At 44.2% G+C, this 26,323-nt stretch overlaps 1 protein-coding gene across 1 annotated transcript; it reads right to left on the reverse strand.

The window, feature by feature from the left end:
* Positions 1–1,159: 1,159 nt before the first annotated feature.
* mmp11a (matrix metallopeptidase 11a) lies at positions 1,160–22,592 on the reverse strand. Its single transcript, XM_026320665.2, has 8 exons — positions 22,305–22,592; positions 13,430–13,650; positions 9,221–9,364; positions 7,907–8,040; positions 6,392–6,705; positions 4,795–4,999; positions 3,990–4,250; positions 1,160–3,866 (listed from the first exon to the last, which is right to left on the reverse strand). The coding sequence occupies exons 1-8, from the start codon at positions 22,407–22,409 to the stop codon at positions 3,748–3,750; spliced, it is 1,503 nt and encodes a 500-aa protein (XP_026176450.1). The 5' UTR covers positions 22,410–22,592; the 3' UTR covers positions 1,160–3,747.
* Positions 22,593–26,323: the final 3,731 nt, after the last annotated feature.

Here is a 26,323-nt window from a genome sequence, read left to right on the forward strand (position 1 = left end):
GCTGTTTATCTTTTTTCTAAGAAGATAAACAGCATTTAGATAAAAAAACACTGAAAATGCTTATAAAAACCTTTCTTTTCACTTAAATATTAACAGAATATGAAAATGTTTGGTTTTAAAGTTCCTGTGCAGCAGTTTCTGCAATGACTTGCAGACAATAGATAGATATAGACAGATATAGATATATAGATATAGACAGATATAGAGATATAGATAGATATAGACAGATATAGAGATATAGATATAGACAGATATAGATATATAGATATAGACAGATATAGAGATATAGATAGATATAGACAGATATAGAGATATAGATATAGACAGATATAGAGATATAGATATAGACAGATATAGAGATATAGATATAGACATATATAGATATAGACAGATATAGACAGATATAGATATATAGATATAGACAGATATAGAGATATAGATATAGACAGATATAGAGATATAGATATATAGATATAGACAGATATAGATATATAGATATAGACAGATATAGACAGATATAGATATAGACAGATATAGACAGATATAGATATAGACAGATATAGATATATAGATATAGACAGATATAGAGATATAGATAGATATAGACAGATATAGAGATATAGATATAGACAGATATAGAGATATAGATAGATATAGACAGATATAGATATAGACAGATATAGATATATAGATATAGACAGATATAGATATATAGATATATAGATATAGAGATATAGATATATAGATATAGACATATATAGATATAGACAGATATAGACAGATATAGATATAGACAGATATAGATATATAGATATAGACAGATATAGATATAGACAGATATAGATATAGACAGATATAGAGATATAGATATAGACAGATATAGAGATATAGATATAGACATATATAGATATAGACAGATATAGAGATATAGATATAGACAGATATAGAGATATAGATATAGACAGATATAGAGATATAGATATATAGATATAGACAGATATAGATATATAGATATAGACAGATATAGATATATAGATATAGACAGATATAGATATATAGATATAGACAGATATAGATATATAGATAGATAGATATAGACAGACAGGTATAGATAGGTACAGATCTATATAGGTATAGATCTAATCTCTACGTGCAGCAGTTTGTTGAAAAAGGTTATGGTTTTATTAGAAAGAAAACAAAATGCAGTTCATACATTTCAATGTACAGGGTACAGGCTAAATATGAGTAACAAAAATAATAATCAAAGGCCTGTATGTACAAGAAACCTTTGCCAAGTTGTTTGTGTATAAATATTTTTTTTCATTGATTAATACTTGACGTGAGTTGAGTCGAGAAACAACAGACTGACAGATGAAAAGTGTGATGGTTCGTCAGCGTCCTGCACTGAAAACTAACACGACAGTCTGTACTGAGACTGTACTGCAGCCGGAGACACAGCAACACGAGTAGCGGTTCTCAACATGGGTGTCTGCACCCACAAAGAGGTCGCAACGTGACTTTTTCAGGCCCTTAAAAGCAATAAAACAAAGTGAGGATGGTCCTACTGAAGTACAGAAATACTACCAGCAAGATGTGCTTCAAATATCAAAGTAGAAGTACTCATTCTGCAGTAAAACGTCCTGTGTGACTGACCGACACATTATCGTGTATTTAATGATGACATTATTAATACTGATAGCTGCTTGAGGTGGAGCTAGTCTGAACTACTTCTAGATCAATGTGTAAATGTGAGGGGTCAATGAAGAAGAAGTTAAGTTAACTATGGTGACTAGTATGTGTTAGATATGTACTATGGATTTACTTTTACTGCAAAGTTTTCAGTGACTTTGGCTGGAAAATAATTGCAGAGGAGTAAAAACTACAGAACCTCAGAGCTGCAACAATTAGCTGATTAATTGATTAGTTGATTAGTTGAACAGCAACTAATTTGACATTTTGAAGCAAAAAGTGAAATATTTGCTGTTTTTAGTTCTTTTCTTTGTCTGTGTGACCGTCACTGATAACCTTTGAACTTTGGACTGATGCTCTTATAAAACAATACAGTTTAAGATGCCAACTGATCGATCAATTGATTGAAAACTAATTGGCAGCTGAGCTGACAACGTAAAATTAGTTTGCAGCTTTACGTAGCAGAAAACGGAAATACTGAAGTACTTCAAATGGATACTTGTACTTTGCATGTAATAATCTAACTTGTAGTAATTCAGTAAAACAGCCTGTTTCTGGGAGCGACCACGTTGAGGACGGCTGTTCCTCGCCTGCTGCCGCCCCTGAATCTGACCCGCTGACCAACACGAGCAGAGCACCATGGTTCAGATGAACAAAAGCTTCATCGATGAGGAAGCATCACCTGCAGGGTGAGGCTGTCGCACTCTAGATGGCGCCCTGGAGCTTTTCCTGCTGAAGAGCTTCACAGCATCACGTTAAAGAGTCACAACAGACCCTGACACAGAGCAACACTAGGAGTAACGTGAAAACTACAAGAGGACAGATTTAAAATAAAAGTCAGATGTTCCCTCCCTGTTGAAATCGTTGCTCTATTTCCTGAAATACAAACCTTAATAGGTCTTTGCTCTGCTAAAGGTAAAAACCAGCCGCACATATTCTCATGTGGTTTTTGTTCCATCGTCTGTTTGATGCATCTTTTCAATTTAAGCATAAAAAATGAGTGGGAACATCAGTGAATGGGGAAAAAGTTGAAATACTGTAAACAACTTTTGTGCAAGGCTAAGGTGAAAAAAATCATGTAGTAAAAAAAACAAAATGCGAAAAAGTGCACTGGCCACAGACTTAGAGAGTAAATCCTGACTCCTGACTTAAACTCCACTCACTGATGAGAAAACCTGATGCATCTACATCTGTGTGGAGCGACGAGGAGGCTGTTCCTCAAATTAATGCATGAAACGAACAGGAACCAGGATTTGCACCTGGTTATCCAGCGGCCGAACGGCACCTGACTGGAAAATGGGCGCAACTCTTCCAATTTTCTACCCAGCTCCTAATATTTGCTGACATTTACAGTTTCTTCAGCAGATTTCCTGAAAACTCAGCTAAAATGTGCTCGACTGTTGTGACACTACGCATCGTGAGTGTCAGGTTCTGCCTGAGAGACTCGTTTCAGGGTGAAACCCCTGAAGTTGATATTTAATTAAAGGACTAATGCGACTTTTTGTTTTCCTGCTCTGGTTTGTATAAGTGTGTGTCAGCTTGGCAGGAAAGAACTTAACTTTGCTATCTGGGTTTAAAGCTGCAGTATCAGACAAAATGCTAACTCCTGCTGCTATCTGCAGCCGCTAAAGGAAGTTAGATGTCACCCTACGAACACAAACGGATCAGTAAGTCCATCCACGGAGTAAAACAGTCTGTGCTGGTTCTGCCTGTGAACCAAAATCAAATTCAGGCTCGAACAAAGAGGTGAGAACGGTGCAGTTCACATGTATCACACATTAACATTAATACGGGGCCCAGGTCTCAGGCAAATGGTGACAGAATGTGCAAAATAAATATGAGTATAGCTGCGCAGGAGCTGCCAAGTCTGAGGGAACATGACTTGGTTTTCCTGAGAATGTGAACTTGATCTGAGTATCAATAAGTGGAGTAAAGCATAAACAGAATTAAAGGAGATCCTCTTATCTCATGAACCCACAGTATGAACATACAAACGTCTTGGTTCCAAAAACTCCTCTTCATTGTCCAAAACACAACCACAAACTGTTGACCTGAGGCTCAGACGTTTCTACAGCCAAAAAAATCCATGCCGATGTAGCGAGGGTAGCCCTCCAGAAAGTTCATGCCAACGGGGTCGAACTTCCAGTACTGTCGTCCTCGGATGAAGTGAGCGTATCCTGGAGGATGGACAACACTGTCACTGTGTGGGAACCAGGCACCACTGGGCAAATCTTGTGAAATTAGGTCAATTGAACCCCCCTCGGCATTAATATTACTCAGTGGTTGTTTTTGGGCCTTACCGTAGATGTCCCTGAACGCAGCGTCCACGTCGCTGGGGATGCCGCTCCAGTCCTGCATGCTGCGCGGGTAGGCGGACTCAACTCGGTTCTCCCGGGGGCTGAACCTCCAGTAGCTGCCGGACTTGAAGAAGTAGGTGTTGTAGTTGGAGTCGTGGCCCCAGCGCAGCGCCGCCTGGATCCCGGACACAGACAGACCCAAACTCCTGATGGACTCTGGACCCCTGATGGGCATCTCTGCATCGAACACCCAGTACTGCTCATCTGCGGAGGACGTTAAACAGGTTGTGTTGAATATAACCTCATGTCCTTATCGCTACGACCTGATCCCTGTTCTTCTTTCATGTCTGGTTTCAGAGCGATCAGTCAGAGCGGCATTTGAGAAAAAACAGCCGACCAAAATCAGACGTTTACCTTTGCAGCACCTGTTTTTCCTCCCACCGGCTCTGAGGTAAGAGAAGCAGCTCTGACAAAGTCTTTTAACCTGCCCAGACAGATTTACCCACTGAATTCAGTTGATCTGCAGCAAAGTAAGCTGTGACTCACACAGAGCAAAGAAAAAGGCCCTAGAATCCATTTGCATTTACTCCCTCGCCCTCAGCTCGTGTAGAAATATTCACAGGACAGAGTTAAATGCAGTATTATCACAGTACTGCTGTATGTAATTAACTTTTTACACCTATTTAAACTTGCTTAAAAGTTTATGATGCTCTCTGTCCAATTATCTTGAGGTTTCTCCTCCCGTGATCTCACGCTCACATGAAACCAAAAACCACATAACAGCAGGTCAAACGTCTTCGCGGCTCACCTTGAAAGAACCAGATATTCCCTGACTTGTCTTCAAAGGCGGCGTCGATGCTGTCAGGAATCCCCCTCCAGTGACGGGACGCCAGCGCTGGGTAACCGCTCTCCAGACGCCCGTCCCTGATCCGCCAGACGTAGCCCGACTTAAAGAAGAACAGCTCTCCCCGGATCATGGACACGGCATCAAAGTCCGTGTGGCAGACGTCGGGCTGGAAAGGAAACAGATCACTTGTAGTGAGAGGTTTTCCTGCAGCGGGCTGGCGTATTAATGAGCCTTTTCTTTGTTTTTCGTGCTTCTTAACGTTCAGCTAAAGTTTGCTTTTATTGCTGCAAAGCCACGATGAGGAATTGGAATGAGGAACCTCTTAATTACAGGTTTTCCGAGACAGAAATCTGGAGCGGAACCTTTTCTCTGTGTGCTCTGTGAGAAATGCCCCTGGGACCCAAGAGATGACTTTTGTCTTTGACCCTCATTCATCATCTGTGGTTCAAAAATACACTCCTGTTTGATGTGGTGTAGTTTCATCAATGGGGGCCTTGAAAATATAATAAAGTGTCTTATAACCACAGAAACCACTGACTCTTAAAGGATAAAGCCCATAAAATTGATTTGATCCTGCAAACAAGCGTTCTCTGTGGTTACTGCTCTGTTCAAAAACCAATTAAAAAGCCATCAATAAGCCTCACTAGCTGTTCCTGTCTGAAACTACAGCATACACGCTGTTTATTGAAGATTTCTATCAGAAAGAGCCAGCGTGTTTGGGAGGATACAGGTGATGCTTTTAATATAAACCTGCTGTAGGACTCCTGGTTCTTCTTGCCCCTGAAAATAGTTCTTCATGAACCGTGATGGGAACGTTATGGGCTTGTTGTCCTACACACTGTGAATCTGGGATCAATCAGACACCTGATGGTGCCGCGTGATAAGAATCTAAGACAGAGGCAGACGGGAGACAGAGAACTTCACCGGACTTTTGTTCTGACCAGGGACATGAAGCTGGGATTGTTTTAGGAAAGTCAGTCGCCTACAGGGTTTTGGAATTTGATTCACAGATATGAATCACGTCGTTTTTTACATTCTTAGAACATTATTCTTATTATCATCATAAACTACTTTCTAATCGATCAACTTTATTATTGGACATCAAGCTGCTGCTGAGTTTGAATGTGTTTTTCACTCAGGTCTGATTATCCCTGGGTCTGTTTGGGTCCTCAGATCCCCCATCAGATCAGGTCTCATGCTGAGTCCTGTCAGGTCTGCACTGGTCTGTTTGAACCCAGGTCATGACCTTCATGAGGTTTATCTCGTTTTCACAAATGAAAGTGCTGACGTGAGGATGGAGGTGGATGATCCCTCCAGCTGTTTCATTAAAAACGTTAAGCGTCATGATGCTTCAGTTTCATCCTGTGGGGGCACAGAGCGACACGCTACAGTGCATTTTTATGATGACTAATCTTATTAAGAGCCTTTCGTTCTTAACTTAATATCGAATATTTATTTTTTTCCCCCTTTGACATTACAGGTTATTTTCAGCATGTGTGTCACTTTAAACTCTTCTAATTCTGTGTAATGCCCAGTGGTTAAAGGCTGCATCACTCACATCTGGGACGATCTCGTTGCTCTCTGGGTAGGTTACAGGAAAAGTCGACGGCGGAGGAGGAGGAGGAGGTGGTGGAGGTGTGGTAGGTGGTGGAGGTGGTGGAGGTGGTGGAGGTGTGGAAGGTGGTGGCTGTGTTGGCGGGACCTGTGGATGGGCTCCGTACAGGTACTGGATGCCTCGCTTGTCGTCCTCGCTCAGCCTCAGCGGGTAGGAGAAGGAGTAGTATGCTGACATGATGGCTCCTGGCACGCGGGAGTGCTGCAGGCCCAGGACGTGCCCGAACTCATGGGCTGCAACCTGGAGAAGGTCTGTGCCTGCAAGGTGGAGGTGGGAGGTGGGGCAGATTAGAAATGCAAAATTACACCTGGTTGAAAATGTTGTCTGAGAACAACTCTGGGTGAGACGATACAGTGTCAACACCACCCAGAGAGTTTAAAAACATACTGACTCATATCCTCCCTGTTTCCCTACGCACCTCCTAATAAACCTCCAGACACATCTGACCTGTCACTGAAGTTGAGACCTTCTGTGTGGAGTCTGCATGTTGTCCCTGTGTCTGTGTGGGTTTTCTCCTCCCACAGTCCAAACACATGCATGTCAGGATTAGGGTCTGAACCCAGGTGGACCCGGGGCCTTTCTGTGTGGAGTCTGCATGTTGTCCCTGTGTCTGTGTGGGTTTTCTCCTCCCACAGTCCAAACACATGCAGGTCAGGATTAGGGTCTGAACCCAGGTGGACCCGGGGCCTTTCTGTGTGGAGTCTGCATGTTGTCCCTGTGTCTGTGTGGGTTTTCTCCTCCCACAGTCCAAACACATGCAGGTCAGGTCAGGATTAGGGTCTGAACCCAGGTGGACCCGGGGCCTTTCTGTGTGGAGTCTGCATGTTGTCCCTGTGTCTGTGTGGGTTTTCTCCTCCCACAGTCCAAACACATGCAGGTCAGGATTAGGGTCTGAACCCAGGTGGACCCGGGGCCTTTCTGTGTGGAGTCTGCATGTTGTCCCTGTGTCTGTGTGGGCTTTCTCCTCCCACAGTCCAAACACATGCAGGTCAGGATTAGGGTCTGAACCCAGGTGGACCCGGGGCCTTTCTGTGTGGAGTCTGCATGTTGTCCCTGTGTCTGTGTGGGTTTTCTCCTCCCACAGTCCAAACACATGCAGGTCAGGATTAGGGTCTGAACCCAGGTGGACCCGGGGCCTTTCTGTGTGGAGTCTGCATGTTGTCCCTGTGTCTGTGTGGGTTTTCTCCTCCCACAGTCCAAACACATGCAGGTTATGTTGGTTGGTGACTCTAAATTGAATGTGAGTGTGTGTCTGTCTCTGTGTGTCAGGGGGGACCCGCCTCTCACCCACTGCATGCTGGGATTGGCTCCAGCCCCCTGTGACCCTTGATAAGCAGTATAGATAATGGATGGATGGATGTTTATGTGATGTAATGTGAAACAGTAAGAAATGGAAGTTCAAACAGTTTCCAAAAACCTAGACTGGATTATCAGAAGTAGAATCTGCGCCACACTCACCCATGTGGTTTCCGAGGGTCCACGACTCATCATAGTCAAAGTGAATGTCGCCCTGTCGGTGTGTTTTGGGGAAGAAGGCGTGGGCAAGAATCCCACCTGGGCCGTCGAAGGGAAGGTTGTCTCCATGCCAGTACCTGCAGGTGCATAAATCCAGCATGATGACACTCAGCACATCAAACCTTTAAAACCTGCTTTACAGACAAAAGTCTCAGCTGGACACATGATCCAGCTGCTGCAGGTAAACAAGCATCATGAAAAAGCAGATCGATTAACTAAACGATCAATAAAAGGACATTAACTCCCAGTTTACCAGAGCCCATCCTGACACATTTAAACCCAACAATATTCATTGTAGATTAAACATTTTATGAATTCTCCATCCGACCCATTTTTCCTCACACAACATTTTTCACGCTCCTCCTCATGTTTCCAATTTCCTGATTCTTCCGTGATGGTGAGACGCACAGATGGGATTGTTCACAACATCTGTACACATCTGTAATTTATTGGTCTGCCTCACGGTTCTGAAGCAGTTTGTCATGTTTCCCACATCTATTAGAAATGTGTGGCTCTACCTCGTGTTGCACCGTGTCTGTCCTGCAGGGAACTGACATGACGAATAAAAACTACTTGACTTGACTAGATGATGTGTTTATGCAGCAGGGCAAACAAAGGCTGCTGTGAATAATAAAAGGAGGAAAACATGAAGGAATAAACAAACCAAGCTGACACAGATCTCTCATTAAACCCAAGCGTCCTGGTCTCTCCCTGCCCCCCCTCCTCCATGTTGATGTTTCCCACACTGAAGGATGCCGACAGGCGATGTGTGCAGAGGACGGAGACGTTAAAACGACCATCTGACCGTTCTGACGGAGCTCGCACACTCACACATCGGACAGGAATCGGATCTAGGACCACATATGCAGGTGGACCAGATCTGATCTGGATTTGGCCTGTTCACACTGTGGGAACGTCAGGTCTGAGTCAGTTTCACAGCAGCTGTGATGTGGACGCCTCTTTTTTAATTTGATTTAATTTATAAATGTGTTCATAATGTCTAAATGTTTCCTGGTCACACTGGAAAGGTAGAACAACCTGCAGCGTAATGTGGTTTAAGGCTGAAACATCTGTCTCATGACAACAACAGCAGAGAGTTCTTTTGCTCTGTTATCTGTCATCTTCCTAACAATGAACGAAACATTTTCAGATGCTATTTGAGCTTCGTAACCTCCTGCATGTCGCTCTGATGCCACTTACAGCCAATGTTCAGACTCAGACATGATGGTTTCTCATTCTACACCTCGGGCCTCCCACCTGTTGAAGTCGATGCGGATGTCGGCCTCCCCGCTGTGGACCTCGGTGAAGGTGAGCGGGGTGACGTCGCTCCAGATTTTCAGCGCTTCCCGAAACACGCGGCGAACCTTTTCCTCGCTTATCTGCCAGGGAAACCGGATGATCCTGCGGGAGACGACACGTGCAGGTGTCACACACACACACACACACACACACACACACACACAGATACATACACATGATGCAGCAGCAGCAGAGCACGGCCTCGCACGCCTCCCTCTAATCTGACGCCTAGAGCCGTCTGATCAGCAGGGAGGTGTGCTGTTACTGACGCCCCCGGGCTCTCCCTCCTTTCCTTTCAGGTAAAACCCCCCAGGGACTGAAGAAAGAGAAACCTCCTCATCACAGTACAAACACAAAGTACTGGGTGAATGTAGTATTATTTATACCTACCATCGTAAAATACAAAACCTGACTGGGCAGCAGCTCTGGCTGCTCTGTCCTGGGGTGAATAACTTGTAGAAAGGGAACAGGTAGTCCCAGCATGTGGACTTATCTCAGCTAATCTTAGCTCATCTGAGTCCACCTGCCAGCACCGATAAGGACAAGGACAAGTGTAAAAATGACAGCTGCTTATTTGCTGGACTGTTTTCTGGCTCTGAGCTGATCACAGCCATGAAACCATCTGGCACATAGTTCCCTGAAAAAGATTCCTGTGTGCAGCCTCTCCAGGTAGAGCGTGGGTTGCCAGTTGCCTCAGGGAGGCACAGGTTCTGGTTGTGGCAGAATGGTACTAAACCTGGCAACCTGGCGTATCTGTGGTTTTAAGTTTTGCTTCAGTGAAGACAAAGCAAACAAGATACAACATGTTAACCTGTGAGATTTAGCACAGTTGGTAGGTGGATTTCTGCACTTCAGACAGAGCCAGGCTAGCTGTTTCCCTCTGCTTCCAGTCTTTGTGCTAAGCTAAACACATCCGGACTCCTGATTCCAGATCTGTACTAAAAGCACAAACTCGATACTGAAATAAGTGGATTTAGGTGTCAGGCTGTTCGTTCTGGCACTTTAACCAGTTGTTACTTGTTAATTATGGCAGCTAGTCCTCCTGGGGCCTTACTGACATAACAGTATCAAGCATTTTCAGGATGGACTGAACTGAGCTGTTGTGGTTTCTGGCTTTGGATTCGCTGCATTTTCTGGCACGAAACAGAAAAACAGGCTGTCAGTCCAGAGCAGGAATTTATACTGGCTGTTATTAGCTGCTGTCGTTTTCATGCAGGAACGGTCGAGAGGGACAGGAAGCAGCGGGGTTTATGGGAAGTGTGGTCTTAATTTAAGGAGGCACTAGCAATAAAAATCCTGTCGCTCATCAGTGTGAGAGCTGTGCCGTGATGGTTCTGGGCTGTTTAAAGCCAGGTGTGTAGAAAAGCAGCACCTGCACCCTGTTTGTTTGTTGCATTTCTGCACACAGGGTGAAAACACAGCAGCAAACGGTGTCTCAGCTTTGCACATGGGGACTTTCCCCAGTGCAAAGTTCACAGGTTGAAATCTTTGATCTTATCAGCTCTCGCTCAAACGCCCTGTAGATTAATGACGGGATATTTTTCTAAGTGTGACTCATCTGACCCACATTGCTGAGCTTCTACCAGATAATTACACTGAGGTTTTATTTAAGGCTTAAGCAGCTTTTAAAGCTTTACTCTTCTTTTTCTTGCACAGAAGTGTCACCTGTAGCCTTTGTGTTCTCGTCAGTCTGTGACGTTCGGATCAACTGTTAGAATTTCCTTTTTGGAGAATCCACTTTCCCTCAGTCTTTACTATCTGCTCTGGCAGCACTCGTAGTTTTCCCCCAGCTCTGATCCAAAACACATGTTGTGTTGTGCAGCCTGGTCTGGTGATGCTGGTGCTCGTGGACAAATTGGTTTTGGTCCTTTTTGATGGATTTCCAACAGATTTTTACAGACTGTGTCAACAGCTGCTTATTATTTTAGAGGGAGATGAACGACACGTTTTACCAAAGTTTACTCATCATTTGTCACAGCGTGACATCTTTAATATTTGTTTATGTAGTTTGAAATCTAAATAGTGTGTTTTTCCAATAAGACTTTATTTACTAAAGTCTGTCATGCTGCAACTGAAAAAGGTTTTTAAGGATAACACTTCTTTTTTTTTACTTCCCTACCTCACTACAAATTAATCACAAATATAAACAGTCCAGTTTTGAGGTATTTGTACTTTACTTGAGTATTTCCATATTGTGCTACTTCATCCTTGGACTTTACTACATGTCAGAGTCAAACCTTGGACTTTTTCCTTGATCCCTGGGGGGAAATTCCCAAGATACCCAGCGGTATATAAAGTACTTCAAATTAGAAGTATATAAGGTAGTTAACGTCAGCTACCCAGTGGTATATAAAGTACTTCAAATTAGAAGTATATAAGGTAGTTAACATCAGCTACCCAGCGGTATATAAAGTACTTCAAATTAGAAGTATATAAGGTAGTTAACGTCAGCTACCCAGCGGTATATAAAGTACTTCAAATTAGAAGTATATAAGGTAGTTAACGTCAGCTACCCAGCGGTACATAAAGTACTTCAAATTAGAAGTATATAAGGTAGTTAACGTCAGCTACCCAGCGGTACATAAAGTACTTCAAATTAGAAGTATATAAGGTGGTTAACGTCAGCTACCCAGCGGTATATAAAGTACTTCAAATTAGAAGTACATAAGGTAGTTAACGTCAGCTACCCAGCGGTATATAAAGTACTTCAAATCAGAAGTATATAAGGTAGTTAACGTCAGCTACCCAGCGGTACATAAAGTACTTCAAATTAGAAGTATATAAGGTAGTTAACGTCAGCTACCCAGCGGTATATAAAGTACTTCAAATCAGAAGTATATAAGGTAGTTAACGTCAGCTACCCAGCGGTACATAAAGTACTTCAAATTAGAAGTATATAAGGTAGTTAACGTCAGCTACCCAGCAGTATATAAAGTACTTCAAATCAGAAGTATATAAGGTAAGTACAGCAGTACTGTTACTAGGACACATTCCCTGTTGGTTCTGTTGAAAATCACGAATGTTTTTCCAGCAGATAAAAATGTAAATAAAACCTTGTTCGGTCTGACTCCCCAGCTGTGACTGAACCATAACAAGCTCGATCCCTTGAGGTTTTGCAGCCACCTCAGAGCTTCTTTTCACTTTTGTTAGCAGCCATTAACACGGGTAAACCAGGCTGAGCCCCCGTGACTTCACGTGTCGCCAAAACCTGCTCCACACGCTCGAAACGCTGCCTTCTAACTAAAAAGTAAACAGGGACTCATTAGTGTGGCTGCACTCTTTCAGCACTCGTACTTTAGTTATTTACAAGGACAAAAAAAGCAGCGGGTCCTGCAGACGTACGATTTGACGTTGCAGATTGTTGCCGTGACCCTGGTTAACCACATCACTCTCAGTTGTCATCGTCAGTGCTTTGTGGGTCCGATCCAGAAGAATCTTATTAGTCTGTGGCTGGTGCTGATAAGAAAAGCCCTATGCACATACCCCCCTTCTTCTTCTCCCTGCCTGTCTCAATATACTGTTACCTTAAAGAATGACTACAATGAGAGGGACCCCAGGAGACACAGACACAGAGGCAGCAGCCAGCAGACGACTGGCAGACTCTGGTGCCAAGGTCTCAGATGAAAGAAAAGCAGCACCTCCCTTTCCACGATCATGATTTTAAGACTTTATTTTCAAGTAAGTAAATAAAACGTCCCATTTTCCTTTTTTCCCTCAAGCTCATCATTCATTATGTCTAAGACCTAATTGATTCTGCCTGCAACACAGTCAGAAATGCTCATCTCTTATCAACTTTAGTAACATGAAGTCTTTCAAACCTCTGATGCCTGTTTTGTTTTGTTTTGCAGCAGAGACACAACAAGCAGTGTTCCTTCTCTTTTAGCTCTGGTTTTGGTCTCCTCCTCCTCTGGCTCTGGGCTTTAGAGCTCTTTGTCTGGAAGCAGCTGCTGCCTACTGCCTCATGTCTTCTAAGTTCATCACAAATTTATTTTATTTTTTAATAATTATATTTTCTATTTTTTGATTTTGGAGTTTTAGGATGACTACAGGGAATGTTCTAAATTTAAAATATTCCTAATGGACCAGCGTGTTTTTCTTCAACGTGTTCACGTAAATACATAAACCACTGATAAGAGTATTTGTGTATGTAACTCTGCAGATCAGTACCTGTAGGTGAGGTCTGTCTTGTCCAAGCGTCCTCCGTACAGGACGAAGCGTCTGTGGCGGTGTTGTCCCCGGAAATGCGTCTTTCTCTGCACAGGGTAGTCCGGTACGCCGCAGCGAGGTCGGTTCCACGTGTTCGAGGCGTTGTTTGACAAACTCACTTCATAGTCCTGAGCGTGAGGAACTCCTCCTGTCTTCTTCAGGTCGGGGAACTTTTCAGAAACCTGGAACCACAACACAGCTCAGGAGATGTAACATGCAAATAATTTAAAAGATTCATGCTGCGTGATCTTATCGTCTCTAAATCAGAAAATGATTTTGTCTTTTCGACACATAAGAAAGGAAGAACAAAAAGACGTGGAAAAGGAAAAAGCAAAAATGCACAGAAGCAAAACTTTACCAAGGAAAGGTCGGACACCAGGGACTGAAAAGCAAAGCCCTGTAATGTTCTAGACACATGGATGTTTCAGAAACATGCCAGTGCTAATGAGCCGCAACAGCTTTTTTAGCTCACTGAGCTAACGGGCTGACAAAGACATATGGAGCCATGACATTACAATACAGAAGGACGATGCAGCACCTTCTTCTTCTTCACTCCTCTTCAGCTCAAAGGTTTAGCAGACTTTAGCTGACTGGATATGAGGCTTCACTCTGAATCCACTTTGAGCTCTGAGCTTAATGACGCCACACAACCAGGTCACAAAGCCACGTATTTGCCCCAGTTTCAGAAAAGAGTCGGTCCCAGTGTGTCCCATTATCGTTAACACCCCAGAGGAAATGACCCTGCTCATTTCCACAGAAGCAAATTACAGAGGAGCGCCAACCCTCCTGCATCTCCTCACCGTGCTCGGACCTCGGCCTCTGAGCCAGACCACGCCTGCAGCTCAGCACCCACTGTAGCCTTTGGGTGTTCTCCTATCACTAAATTATGTGCATTTCCTTTTTCCGCTGCTGCAAAGAACAACCTGAGGGAAAAGACGCTATCAATACGCTGTGCAGAGATGAGCCAAATTATCTATCATCACATCCTATGAATTTTCCCACAGCTTCTCTTACATAATCCTGCAAGACCACCACAGCATGCCTGACCTCTCTCCTGATAAAGTTCTTTTGAACTGTTGTGGTATCCATGAGTTCTTATCAGCTTTTGAAGAGCTTATAAGGCATCCTTTCACTTCCACTTCCCCAACCATAGCTGTTCTCTCCACCTTCCAGTCTGGACGTTTGAATCAGGTATGGATGGATCGCTGAACAGGCCTAGCAGGCACAGGGCCAGGGGCCAAAGAGGTCAGGGGCCCCTGGACCTGAGCGCCTGTATGAAGTGACTGTTAGCATTTCTTATAGTCAATCAAACAACAAAAAAAGAGCCATGTGCTGAGTAAAAAAGGATCGAACAAACATGCTAAATCAGCAACAGGAGACACAAAGTGACTGCAAAGACAAAAACAAGTGAGCCATAGACCAAAATGACCACAGAGACATGCAAAGCAACTGAAAACCAAAGTAAACCCATGCAAAAGAGCTTGGAGATGTTAAATAGGAAAAATAAGAGACACAAAACTGCAACAAACGTTTATCTTGAGGTCTGGGCCCTGTACGCTGTAGCAGCTGTGCTCATTTACATCATTAACCTAATTCTGCTAAACTGAAAAAGTGCAGGGATGAAATAGTTTGCACATGTTTAGTAAAAGAAGCCCATTGTTTTATCCGTCAAACGGAGGCTTCTCTGCTGTGACAAGAAATCAGCTCAGAGGGATCAACTTCCACACAAAATTAAATCCCTGACTGTGGCACCGGTTTTACCAAACCCCATGTCCTAAACCTGCAAAACCTCGCTGTAAGATATAAAACACGTAGAAATGTTCAACAGTCTAACGTTGACGTTGGTCTGAGTGAGGTCATGATCATGTCTTTGGTGTTTTGAAACAAGCCTCAGCCCTGCAGGGCTCAAACTGTGTCGTTGTTGTAGGTAATAGGGAACAAAACCCAGCGTGATTCATGGAATGTGCTCCAGACTGCAGAAACCCAGTGACTGATGGGTCATGATCGCAGAACAAACACCTCCTGCAGTCCATGTTGTTTAAAGGAGAGTCCACCTGCTTATTTTGTCGCACAAAGCACTAACTCACATTAGGGAGGGAAGTTTCTGCTCGTGTCCTACAGCTTTTCTTTACACGGCTTGTTAGTGTTGTTATGAAGGGACTAAACCGCGCTGCCAAGACCTTTCAAACACACGCCCAGAGAAACTGCTCCGTCTTCAGCTTTGTTTAAGAGTCTGGACTCTGTGGAGGTCTGAGCTCTGTGCTGTTTTCTGCTCTCCTGCAGTAGAGACATGATGATGATGATGATGGAAAATATAACCAGCAGGGTCAGCCTCTGTTTCTTCACCCTCCACAGGCCCCACCAGATCATCTCTGCAGAAGATGAAGTGGGGATTTTTAGGTGTTTTTGGACCAGAGGAGCTTTCATAGTTCACAGAAATGACCACAGTGTGTTGACGTCTCGAACACTGAGCCAGTTTTACAAATATGGATTAGCCAAAACCTCTGACCTGATGTTCAGGCTTTATCGAGCCTCCACATGACAAAGGGAACTCAAAGACCTTTTAACGAGTCTAAGTGAAATGTTCACAGGCATTTTCTCTCAAGTTACCAACTGTGGGCCAGCTTATGTTACTGCTGGCGGCACAAATGCAAACAGAAGCTTTAAGGTATGTAGTTCTTAGAGGAGCTTCACACCGGGGTCGTCCCTAGACTTTTGTCATCCCCCCTCTTTGTGTTTCTTCACGTCTATCCTCACGGCTCAAAGGGCCTGGTGGAGTTTGATCCAGCTAGTGAGGCCTTTGTCTCTCATGCACGCGTGAGTGCACCACTACAAACATGTGAACCATATTCAGTCACACCAAAGGCAGTGTCACCACCAGGTTCCTGTGGAGACCAGCAGTTCTCCTGTGCTGCCACAGCGTCTTATTTGGGTCCATTGGTGTTGTTTTACTTACATATATAATATTAAACTCTTAACCCAGATTTTGACATAAGTCCACAAGTTTAGTGACAATAATTGACCTGGGTGTTCAGTGGCCCCTGAGGGTCTGGGGGTCTGGGGGTCTGGGGGTCTGGGGCAGAAGTTCACCCTTTGTCAGATTAACGTAAACGCAAGTCAATTAGGAGCAAACAAGCGATGCTGTGGTTTTGCTGGTGACGAAACGTTGCTCAGCAGCCTGACTGGTGTTTGCTGTGATGTTGGACTCCCTGTCCCCACAGTTTAGACTGAAGCTGCCTGAAGTGGTTTTAGGACTCACCCCCTCCCGCCTGCATGCTAAATGGACTGTTTGACCTGTCTGACTCCACAACAGAGTAAATTCCTTAACGTGATGATGTGGATCCTGATTCCCAACAGGATCCACATCGCAGTTCAAGGTTAAAGTCAAATGAGGTTTGGAACATGGTTCATTGTGTCAGGCCGGGCAGCAGTGAGAAGACTGATGGGTTTTTGCAGTTTCTCCACAGCTTCATGTGTTTGTTTTAAATCTACAGCGCAGCTGTAAAAGAAAGCTGAAGGGTTTGTTTGCAATCACGCCCAGATGATTCCAGGTCAGTGACTCAGTTTTGTGGCCGACTTGCATGTTCACGTGTAATTTCAGAGCAGACAATGCAAATCCTGTCAGGAGACTTTGTGACGAAGTTGGAGGAAGAAAAGAAAAAAAAAAGAAAAACCCCTCGGGAAAATCTGTCTGTCACTTTTTGCTGAGAGTGCAAGAAGTCGGCGATGAGACACAAAGCGAGCCCGAAGGCCTCGTGGGGGCTCCTTCATGCCGGGAACATGTGAAGCAGTTTGTGATGGGGGTGGTTGTGGTCTTGGAGGTGGTGATGGGGGGGGGGCATCCGTTACATGTATGAACACATCGAGCTTCTGGTTTCAGTGATGACAAGATGCGTGAGCAGCCGTGGACGGGGATCTGACTGTGGTATTCGGAGACAACACAGAGACATGTCTGTACCTGGAGCCTCCCCACCCACACCCCCCGGGTCCCTGGGCTGTAGCTCGACACGACCCAGACCCTGCAGGGTTCCAGGACACAGTCAGGACCTTCACAGCTCGTTTAGACCAAGAAACCTTAGACTGAGTCCAACTTCAAGTCCGCCCACAGAGAAAGACTCTTAAATTGAAATTACAGGCAACTCAAGTACTGTACCTAAAAACTGCAGTAATTAAGCCCAGTACAGTTGTTGTAGGTATTTCTGGTACTTGCTTTTTACCTTCCCCTCACTACATTTTCATTCTGTCTTTGAATGTTTCTTGTTTTTCTTCTCTATCTACCTTTCAGGTAAAAGCCCACAAACACTGAATGTGAAACCAACATGTTACCGCTGATTCTTTGTGTTTGCTTATTTTCACACCGTGGTACTTTTCTGTGAATGATCTGATCATCATTAGCCGCTCAGGCTGCTGCTCAACGATACGGTGTGATATATTTGATCATGTGATTAATACAAACAGTTCCAGACCTACAGTAAATGTCTCCTACTAACAAGTATTGTGTGCTGCTACTAATACTCACTAGACGGCGTGTGGATTAATCCGCTGCTGAAAATAGTCCCTGGCAAACAAATGCAGCCTGAGACAAAAGACACGAGGAATCAGAAACAGTGCTGGCTCTGTTCCTGTCAGGAAACTAATCATTGAGTTAGAAACCAAAGGACCTGGAGCTGAGTAGAAAGTGTTAGGACTATAAGAAAATACTAAGAAGCTGCTCCACAGCAGGAAAATGAGTCGCTGGTAAACTCAGAGGCTTTTTCCTCAGCCTGGTATGAATCCGGATGGTAGGAAATAAGTCATAAGTGAGTGTTTACTTGAGGAGACAGATAAAGTTTCAATTTGAAGGGTGTGCTCTCATTGAAAAACGCAGACAAAGGGTTGCTTACAGTGAGAGGGGGTTTATTGTGGCAGATAGCAGGGGGGGTGTACGATGTTTCATCAACATATCCCTCGTTATCTCGCTTCGTACTCTCCTAATCCCAGCTATCATCAGAGAATCACAGACACCAGGCAGTGGAAGGTGATATAAACATCTGGGGATCTCTTATCTTTCCTGGCACAAAAACCCCTCTTCCTCTGAGACCTCAGACTTACAGATCATCAGTCTAAGTAGCTGCTGGAAAACTGAAACTGCTGATTTCATGGCTGATTGTGATTAATTAATGACAGCACGTCCCCCCAGGGGAGTAATAGTTACCAGGCGGCTCGTGCTGCTTCCCATGTAACGTTGTCTTTCTTACAGTTTTGATGTTATTTGATTCAGCAGAGAGAGACAGAGACGGATGAACGGCGATAAGACTCGAGCCAAAAGGTCAGCGAGGACGTCGCAGTTACTCTTTCCAGGTAACACAAGTTTGTTTTCTTCAAGGGGGCGCTGGTTAATCCAAAAGCTCAGTATTAACTGGACCATTAGGTCCCACCTGAGGTCACAGCTGGTGTTTACAAATCGAACTGGTCCCTTCGCTTTACTTCAATGGACACAGAGCCCTCAGGTTTTTCACCTTAACTGTCTCATGTATCTATTACATTTTATAATTAGCTGTAACTATTTTAATTATTAGTACAGGTCACAGTTAGAAGACGAAGGTACTTTTCTGTAGGTTCACACCAACATGTGTTCAGGCTGTTTGGCTCCTTCCAGCTGGAGCACATGGAGAAGTAGAGACGTCTTGTTGTTTGGCTACTGTTAAATAAGATAAATGTATTTAGACTGAGTGGGATTAGCATTTCCATGACTTTTGGACATTGTCCTGTTGTTGCATTAACAGATGCTGCTCCCCTGTTTGTACCACTGCTCTAACAATTCCTGGTTAATGTTGAATAAGAGGCTCGCCAAAGTGCACACGAAGTTCCAGCTGAATTTGATTTATAAAGGGAAATGTGTGTGGAGGCGTTGAGCATGCAGAGTTTTAGAAATGAGGCCCCTGAGCTGTGAATATATCAGCTGCAGGCTGCCCCGCTCCCCTCCTCTCGGCTTGTTAATGAAGGAATGAAGGATTTAGGCCGAGGCCCCGACTCCTCCCGAAGAAGAAAAGCATCTAATTAACTTTATGCAGGAGGGCTGCGTGTACCTTTTAACTGCCCCCAGCACCCCCGTTGCGTCTAATCGGCCACTCGCAGCCCGGTGCAGCTGTGACCCAGATCTGCTCGATGGGAACCCAGGCGGGCTCTGATGTCACCCACGCTCTCATGGTTCCTGACCAATCACCGCGTTCGAAGACATCGGCATGATGGGACAAAACAGAAACGTAAACCCAGGGACTCGGGTTTTAGTGAGAAAAGCAATACTCGGTTATCTGCCCCCCCCCACCTCCATTACAGGAGCCACTTTGTGTATCCTGCTGCCCCAAATGCCTCAGACCCCGAGGCCTGTCCAGGCCTGTGTAATCACTCACTCTTTTGTCAACAATGGGAAAGCAAATTGAAAACTACAGATTAGACTTCCCAGTGAAAACACTGGCAGACACAACAAAGTTGTCATCACAGGTGCAACACAATACTGACAGTGTGCTGCTAGAAAAGAATCATTTTTCGTGTGTGGAGACCTGGTTTACAACACGACACATCACCGCAGCGTTGCCAAAGACGTGTCATAACACTGCAATAGCGTGGTTTCTGATTACTGTGAACTAATCTGCGGAGAAGCATTAGAAGTATGCAGGAACACTGTGGGGATGCTAATAAATCAACACAATGGAGGCACGAAATCTCACGTGAGCCGATCTTTATGGCAGCATCTGTTCCGTGACAATTTGCTCCCTGGGATGGGGAATGTGTCACAGTAGGTCACTACTTGTTAAACATTTTGGCTTGTGAGTCCTGCAAGTGAAGCAACCTCATCGCCAGGTGTGCCCAGAACCATCTGAAGAATATTCTTCTCTTTCAGGAAGTTCTAGAGGAAAATCTGTCTTCCTGTTTCTGTTAATCATCTCACGACCTGTCGAATTTATCTTGTGACTCGTCGTGGGGGTCCTGACCTTCGGTTTGGGAACCGGTCGATCAGGTGAAATTCTTGCAGCACGGACGCAACGAACCACATGTTGCATCCTGACCAGCCAAGTGTGGTCTCTGTGTGGCACAGGTCTTCCCTCTTCCTCCTCTCAGTCTTTCCACTTGTGTGTGAAAGCCACATGGCAAAGGTTGTGTAGTTTCTCATGTGTCTTGTTCTCTCTCTCCCTGTTCAGCAGGAACTAAAATCAGCTCCACTTGGACTCAAATGCATGTTTCTGGTGGAGAAATACACTGATGGGCCCAACATTAAGCCACAGGCAGCTGAGGGGAATAACACTGATTATATTTACAGTGGCACCTGTAAGTGGGTGGGATGTTTCAGGAAGTTATGAAAAACTATGTTGTTTTCTGTTTTACCTGATCCATGGACCCCCCGCTCCCCAAAGTTTGGAATCAGAATCAGTTCAGACCCTCGAGCACTTTGTTGGATGATCAAATTTGTGCGGACATGTGGACGTGGAAAGCGTGAGGTGGTCTCACGTGGTTGGTTTCATACAGAAACCATCTCAGCATCAGCCTGTTCTGTAGTCAGCTCATCCTTCAGGAGCAACAATGACTTAATGTGCACACCAGGCTCCAACAGTAATCTGCAATCATCCCTAAAAATCACAACAGTGGCATTCTTCTCTGTAATTTCAGGACTTCTCAGTAACGTCACATTGTTCCCTGCTGCTGCTTATCTGAGCTGCCTGCTTGTTTTGAAAGTGGACTTATTTTTCTGTGTACCTGTAAACAGGACATTCCTGTGAAACGCATGCAGGCTGAACCAGCCTACTTTGTGTAAATAGAGTTCAAATGTTTGCTCCAGGAAGTTGTAACTTGATAGAGTGAAGACTACAGGAGAAATGTAAATTGACGGTGGAGTAAACATGACAAAAGCCCCAAATCACAGCAGAACTATTAGAATAGGAGACATGAACCAATGAGCTGCAGCCTACGGGCAGATGTGTGAAACAACAGGCTCAGACTACAAGGTGGATAAACATGACAGATGAATATGAAAGAGCCATAAAACACGACCCTGACGGTGAGTGCAGCAGTGTAACGCGTGCCCCTGACGCCGCCATGCCGGGTCCATATGGAGCCGGGTCCATATGGAGGACCCCTCTCTTTTATGGTGTTGTTGACAAAATGCCTCTGGGACCTGTTATTACTGCTTCCTGCCCTGCAGCACCCTTTAGTTATTTTTTCCTCTTTCTCTCCCCAGGGATGTGGCCTGGCTGCACTGAGGCCACAACACTGGACCCTCATCCTGCATGTATGCAGAGGAGAGGACCTCAGGTTCGGCTGCTGCTTCCGCTGCTGCTGAGCAGACGATGATGGTAATTTCTTCAAAGTCAGAGCAGCTCAGGGTTAATTGCAGTGACAGGTCAGTGCCTGTGCCCTGTAAAACAGCCATTGTCTTAATTACTACATAAGTGACTTTGGTCCTGATGATTCCGGGGTAAGGGCGTGCGTGTGCGCGCGTGTAAAGACGACAGGCTGCACTTGTAACTGCAAAAAAAGCCCAAATGGACTTCCCCTTAAAACTAACTCTTCATGCAATCAGGTGGACACTAGCTGTTTTGCAGCAAAGTGACTAATTCTGCTCCAAAGATCTACAAACTGCTGTGCACGGATGCGTGCGCGTCAAAGGGCTCCTGGAGCCACCTGCAGCAGGAGAACGAATGGAGTCAACACTGCAGATTAAAATGCAAATGAATGAATCTTCTCCCATGCAACAGTGTCAAAGCTGAGCCAGCGCGACTCTTTGTGCGCCAGAACAGAACTTTTCTCTTCGGTGCATCGACTCAGATGGAAAAAAAAAGAAAAGCGTCCTCCAACTCACCGGTGCCACTTTGTACCTGCTGGATCCCCGCACTGGAAGACAAAGCGTGCTCCGGAGGCATTGCAGCGCCAAGACGCAGCAGCACACGATCAGAGAAGTCCGCATCCTCACCGCCGTAGGTGCACAGGGAGGCTGGTTCTGGCGCAGCTGTGTGCGGTGCGCAGTGCCGGGAGTCACACGGCTGCAGGATCCGAGCGACTTCTCCTTAAATACACTCTGATTTCTTTGTTCTCTGCAGTTTTTTTCCTCCCATCCACACTTTTTTTTTACAGCCCAGTGCCGATAATACCACCCGCTACCATGTGACTCTTAACCCTTTCTCTGCCGTGCGCCCGTGAACTTAGATCAGATGATGAATTTGGTGTTTTCTCTCATATTATTCATATTCTCTGCATTTAATATTCACAGTGTCCCATTCTAAACACCATAGACACCACGACACTGCATTAACTGTGTAATAACAGAGTTATAACAACACAACACAGCCAAGTCAACACAAGTGTTAAGTGTTAAGATAAAGACTTAGACTGCATTTTATTTTTATTCTCTCTTTTTCTTACTGAGCAGACCATATTTCTATAAACAGAACTTTAGATGGGTTTGAAAATAATTTACTCAGCCTAAGAAGCAGAGTTTTTTTTTTATCTCATGGCATAAATGACCCTGAAAAGAATAAAATCATTATAGTTCTTAGAAAGTAAGATTCACTCTGAGAAATTAAAAAATACTGGAAACATCCCAGAGCATGTCCACCAGTGTAGGCTGCTCACTCCCAACCTACAGCTGAAGCAAACACCAGTAGGCTCCTGACATTGAAGAAACAAGACATGAAGTGATAATTAATGAGCTGGACAGGTGGATGGATTGGTCAGTGGCTCCACTGGGCACAGGGGCCACCTGGTCTTTAAATGAGACTTCCAGAAAGAGACCCACAAAGACAAGCACAAGAATCAGAAACAGACACAACTGACTGAAATCATCCTGATCAGGTTCCACCTTAACTGCTGATCTGATCAGATCTGTGTTTACAGCTTCAGAATAAACTTTCTGACATGAGCAAAGTGGCTCCACCTGCTGTGAAGAGTTCACTCTGCAGGAAATAGAACAGTAGAAGAAGAAGTCAGTCTGATTGGGTCCATGGTTCTGTGGATTCTGGCTTCGTTCATCTGCTCAAACTCTTGTTTCAACAACTGGTTGTTTGGGGCCTTTGGACCATCACGGTCCAACGATCCAACAATCCTTAACTTAACAGGGTGTGCTGAGCTAGGCTAACCACCTTCTCCCTGCAGCTTTAAATAAAACAAGCTGCTCACCTCACTCCCAGAAACAAAGTCAATTAGTGTAAGAGTCAAACAAAAAGGGAAGTGGTCTGATGATGTATTTTTGCAGCTGCTCCCCAGTCGGACCCACTGGAGGATTCTGACCCTCCTCCTTCCCTTTGTGCAAGAAAAACGTTCAGTGAGTCAGTTTGAGATCATTTCTATAATTATAACCACAAATAGCAGCAAAGAGCTTGGCAGTGGTGTGTAATGGCTGTCAGGGTTCTGAAGGGTATTGGACATGAAAAAGAGGCCTCATAAAGGAATTGCTCCACACCACATCAGGCCTGTTATCACATCAGTGCAATGAAAGAGAAAAGGGGGAAAAGCTTTATAAGAAGGTGAAACTACTCATTGACTGTAATTAATGTTAGTGCATGCAGATGTGTTACACACAGAGGAAAACTAATGCTGAAGCTGATCACTGGATTGTTCAAATGTCAGTCAGACTCTGATTTAGCTCTTCAAGTTCATTATTATTATTATTATTATTATTATTATTTCTAGGGTTTTCTCTGTGACACTGGTCTGAGAGCAGATAACGGGGCTGATGTGACTGATGCTCCACAACCTCTTATCACCTGAAAACACCTTTAAGAGCCACTAAGAATGAACGATTAGGACAAATGCTCTATACGAATGAAAGACCTTTTATTTGATAGCTCGGTGTATTTGTTTGTGCTTCAGGCAGGCAGCCGACAAATGTTCGTGGCTTAAACTCCGCTCTGCTGTGTCTGAGGTGAGTGTTGTTGATCTCCTTATTTCAGTCACTCTGAACTTTCCATAAACTCTTTATTGTCTAAGGAGAGCAGACTTCAAACTGCTCTTTCCACTCTAACGTAACCTGCGCTGCCCTGGCCGTCCTCATCATGTGAGCTATATAAACAAGCTATCTCCAGTTCCCCGCAGATGGCACCGATATATTCCCCTTCTTGGTATTTTTACAAGAGCGGCTAGTGTTCCAGCGCATGACAACAGCTGTTGATTAGACGCTTCAAAATCAGGATGAAAGTCCCAGCCAGATCCAATAAATGAACAGCGATCGGCATCTGAGTGACACCGGTGCAGGGAAACGCTGGAGTTTCACACAACATCCTAAGGAAAGTAGTTTGAAACTGTAAAATAAAAATACTGCAGATCCAAAAACACACACAAAGTCACTGCGTCTCTGTTGGGGACAGTTTTTAAACCATGTTTGATCATTTTAACATAAGATGGCTGCTTTACTCTACAGTCGTCATACTGGCATAAAAACCTCTGGAGAGGATTCTCTACATGAAGAATTAACACTTTGTCCTACTTAGTATTTCAGCCTGTCATGTGTACATTTACTACTAAGTATACATGTGCAGATTTTTTAAAAATCTGACATGAACACCCTTATCTGTGTAATAATTACCCCAGTCTGACAGCTGCAAGTTAGCTCCAGGGCAACATCTAATCCTTCTTTGACCATCTCTTCTTCCAGGTGAACTCAAGCTGAAGATCCTTTCAGATAAAAGGATTCTGTGGTTTCCATCTGGTCCTGAAGCAGCAGCTGTTGGTGCGATGTGAATGGAGGCCTCGGCCTGTTTATCACGTGCAGATTATCACGATGGAGGTCGGTGTTTTCCTTTTGATAAAAATGCAAAAACCATAAAAAAAGGCGCACAACAAAAGTGCACAGCGTGGCATTCCAGTGGACTAACGCTGAATTGGTGTTTGCATGTGTGTGATGAGGGCTGCTCGTCAACACCTCTGCTCACATGTCCCCACAAACTTGAGATTGTATTCATAAAATTTCATTTCAGTACTCGGATGTGATAGTAACATGAGAGTTGGAGACTCAAGCTTGTGTGCAGGTTTGATTCCTGCAGCTGCTGTGCTGTGGATTAAAGGAATAGTTTGACATTTTGTGCTTATTTGCTTTTTTGCTGAGATTTAGATGGAAAGATCTTGGGTTGACCTCCACTTTTAAAATGAACACGTCTGTCACCAAAAACAACATGGTCCACTTTCTAGTTTGATAGCTAAGTGGTTTTATAATAAATTTGTTTCTGTGTAGAATGAGAGGAGATGATCTGCAGCTGGACTCTGATGATAGTTAATAATTAATGCAAACACACACATATGTTCAAAATAACACATGAAAGAAGCCTATGAGCCATGAAAAGAAAGAATAAGTACATACGTAAATAAAAAATAAATCTAATAAATAAAAATCCAGCTGCAGAGTTCGTTCCTGCTGGCCCTTACTGACAGACTGGTACTGGTCTTCTTGTCTAATACGCCACACGAAAGTGAATACTCTTAAAAATTTAAGCTGTTCTTTTAAGTTTCATGACAAATCTGGTTCCTTTTAGACTAAACATGACAAAACCGAAGCGTGAATCTTAAATGTTAACACCAGTGATTTGTGACTTCACAGGAACTTGGAATGACTTGAATTTCCCCCTGAGCCCAAAGATTACATTACAAAGTGCAGCAGATCAGTTCCTCCGGTGTCCCGACAGCAGACAGTTGTGTTGCATGATCTGCAGGAGAAGTTATGCTTTGGCACCTTATTACTTGTTTGTTCTCGAAAGACAAAATGTAAGCCTTGGCTTGGAACTTGTCCCGACGTGGGACATCTTAGCAAAAACTGGAAACTAACCTGTGATTTTGGTCCCATTGTTTGAACACGAGTGACTGTGTGTGTTCCTGCAGATCACTGTTCATGCT

Source organism: Mastacembelus armatus, chromosome 9, assembly GCF_900324485.2.
Source record: "Mastacembelus armatus chromosome 9, fMasArm1.2, whole genome shotgun sequence".
Classification (NCBI taxonomy): Eukaryota; Metazoa; Chordata; class Actinopteri; order Synbranchiformes; family Mastacembelidae; genus Mastacembelus; species Mastacembelus armatus.

Excerpts from the sequence above, each read along its gene's own strand:
- mmp11a (XM_026320665.2), bottom strand. The coding sequence starts at position 22,409 with ATGCGGACTTCTCTGATCGTGTGCTGCTGCGTCTTGGCGCTGCAATGC. Across the intron at positions 13,651-22,304 it reads GCAGGTACAAAGTGGCACCG|GTTTCTGAAAAGTTCCCCGA; the intron begins GTGAGTTGGAGG and ends TTGTGGTTCCAG. Across the intron at positions 3,867-3,989 it reads TGCGTTCAGGGACATCTACG|GATACGCTCACTTCATCCGA; the intron begins GTAAGGCCCAAA and ends TCCATCCTCCAG.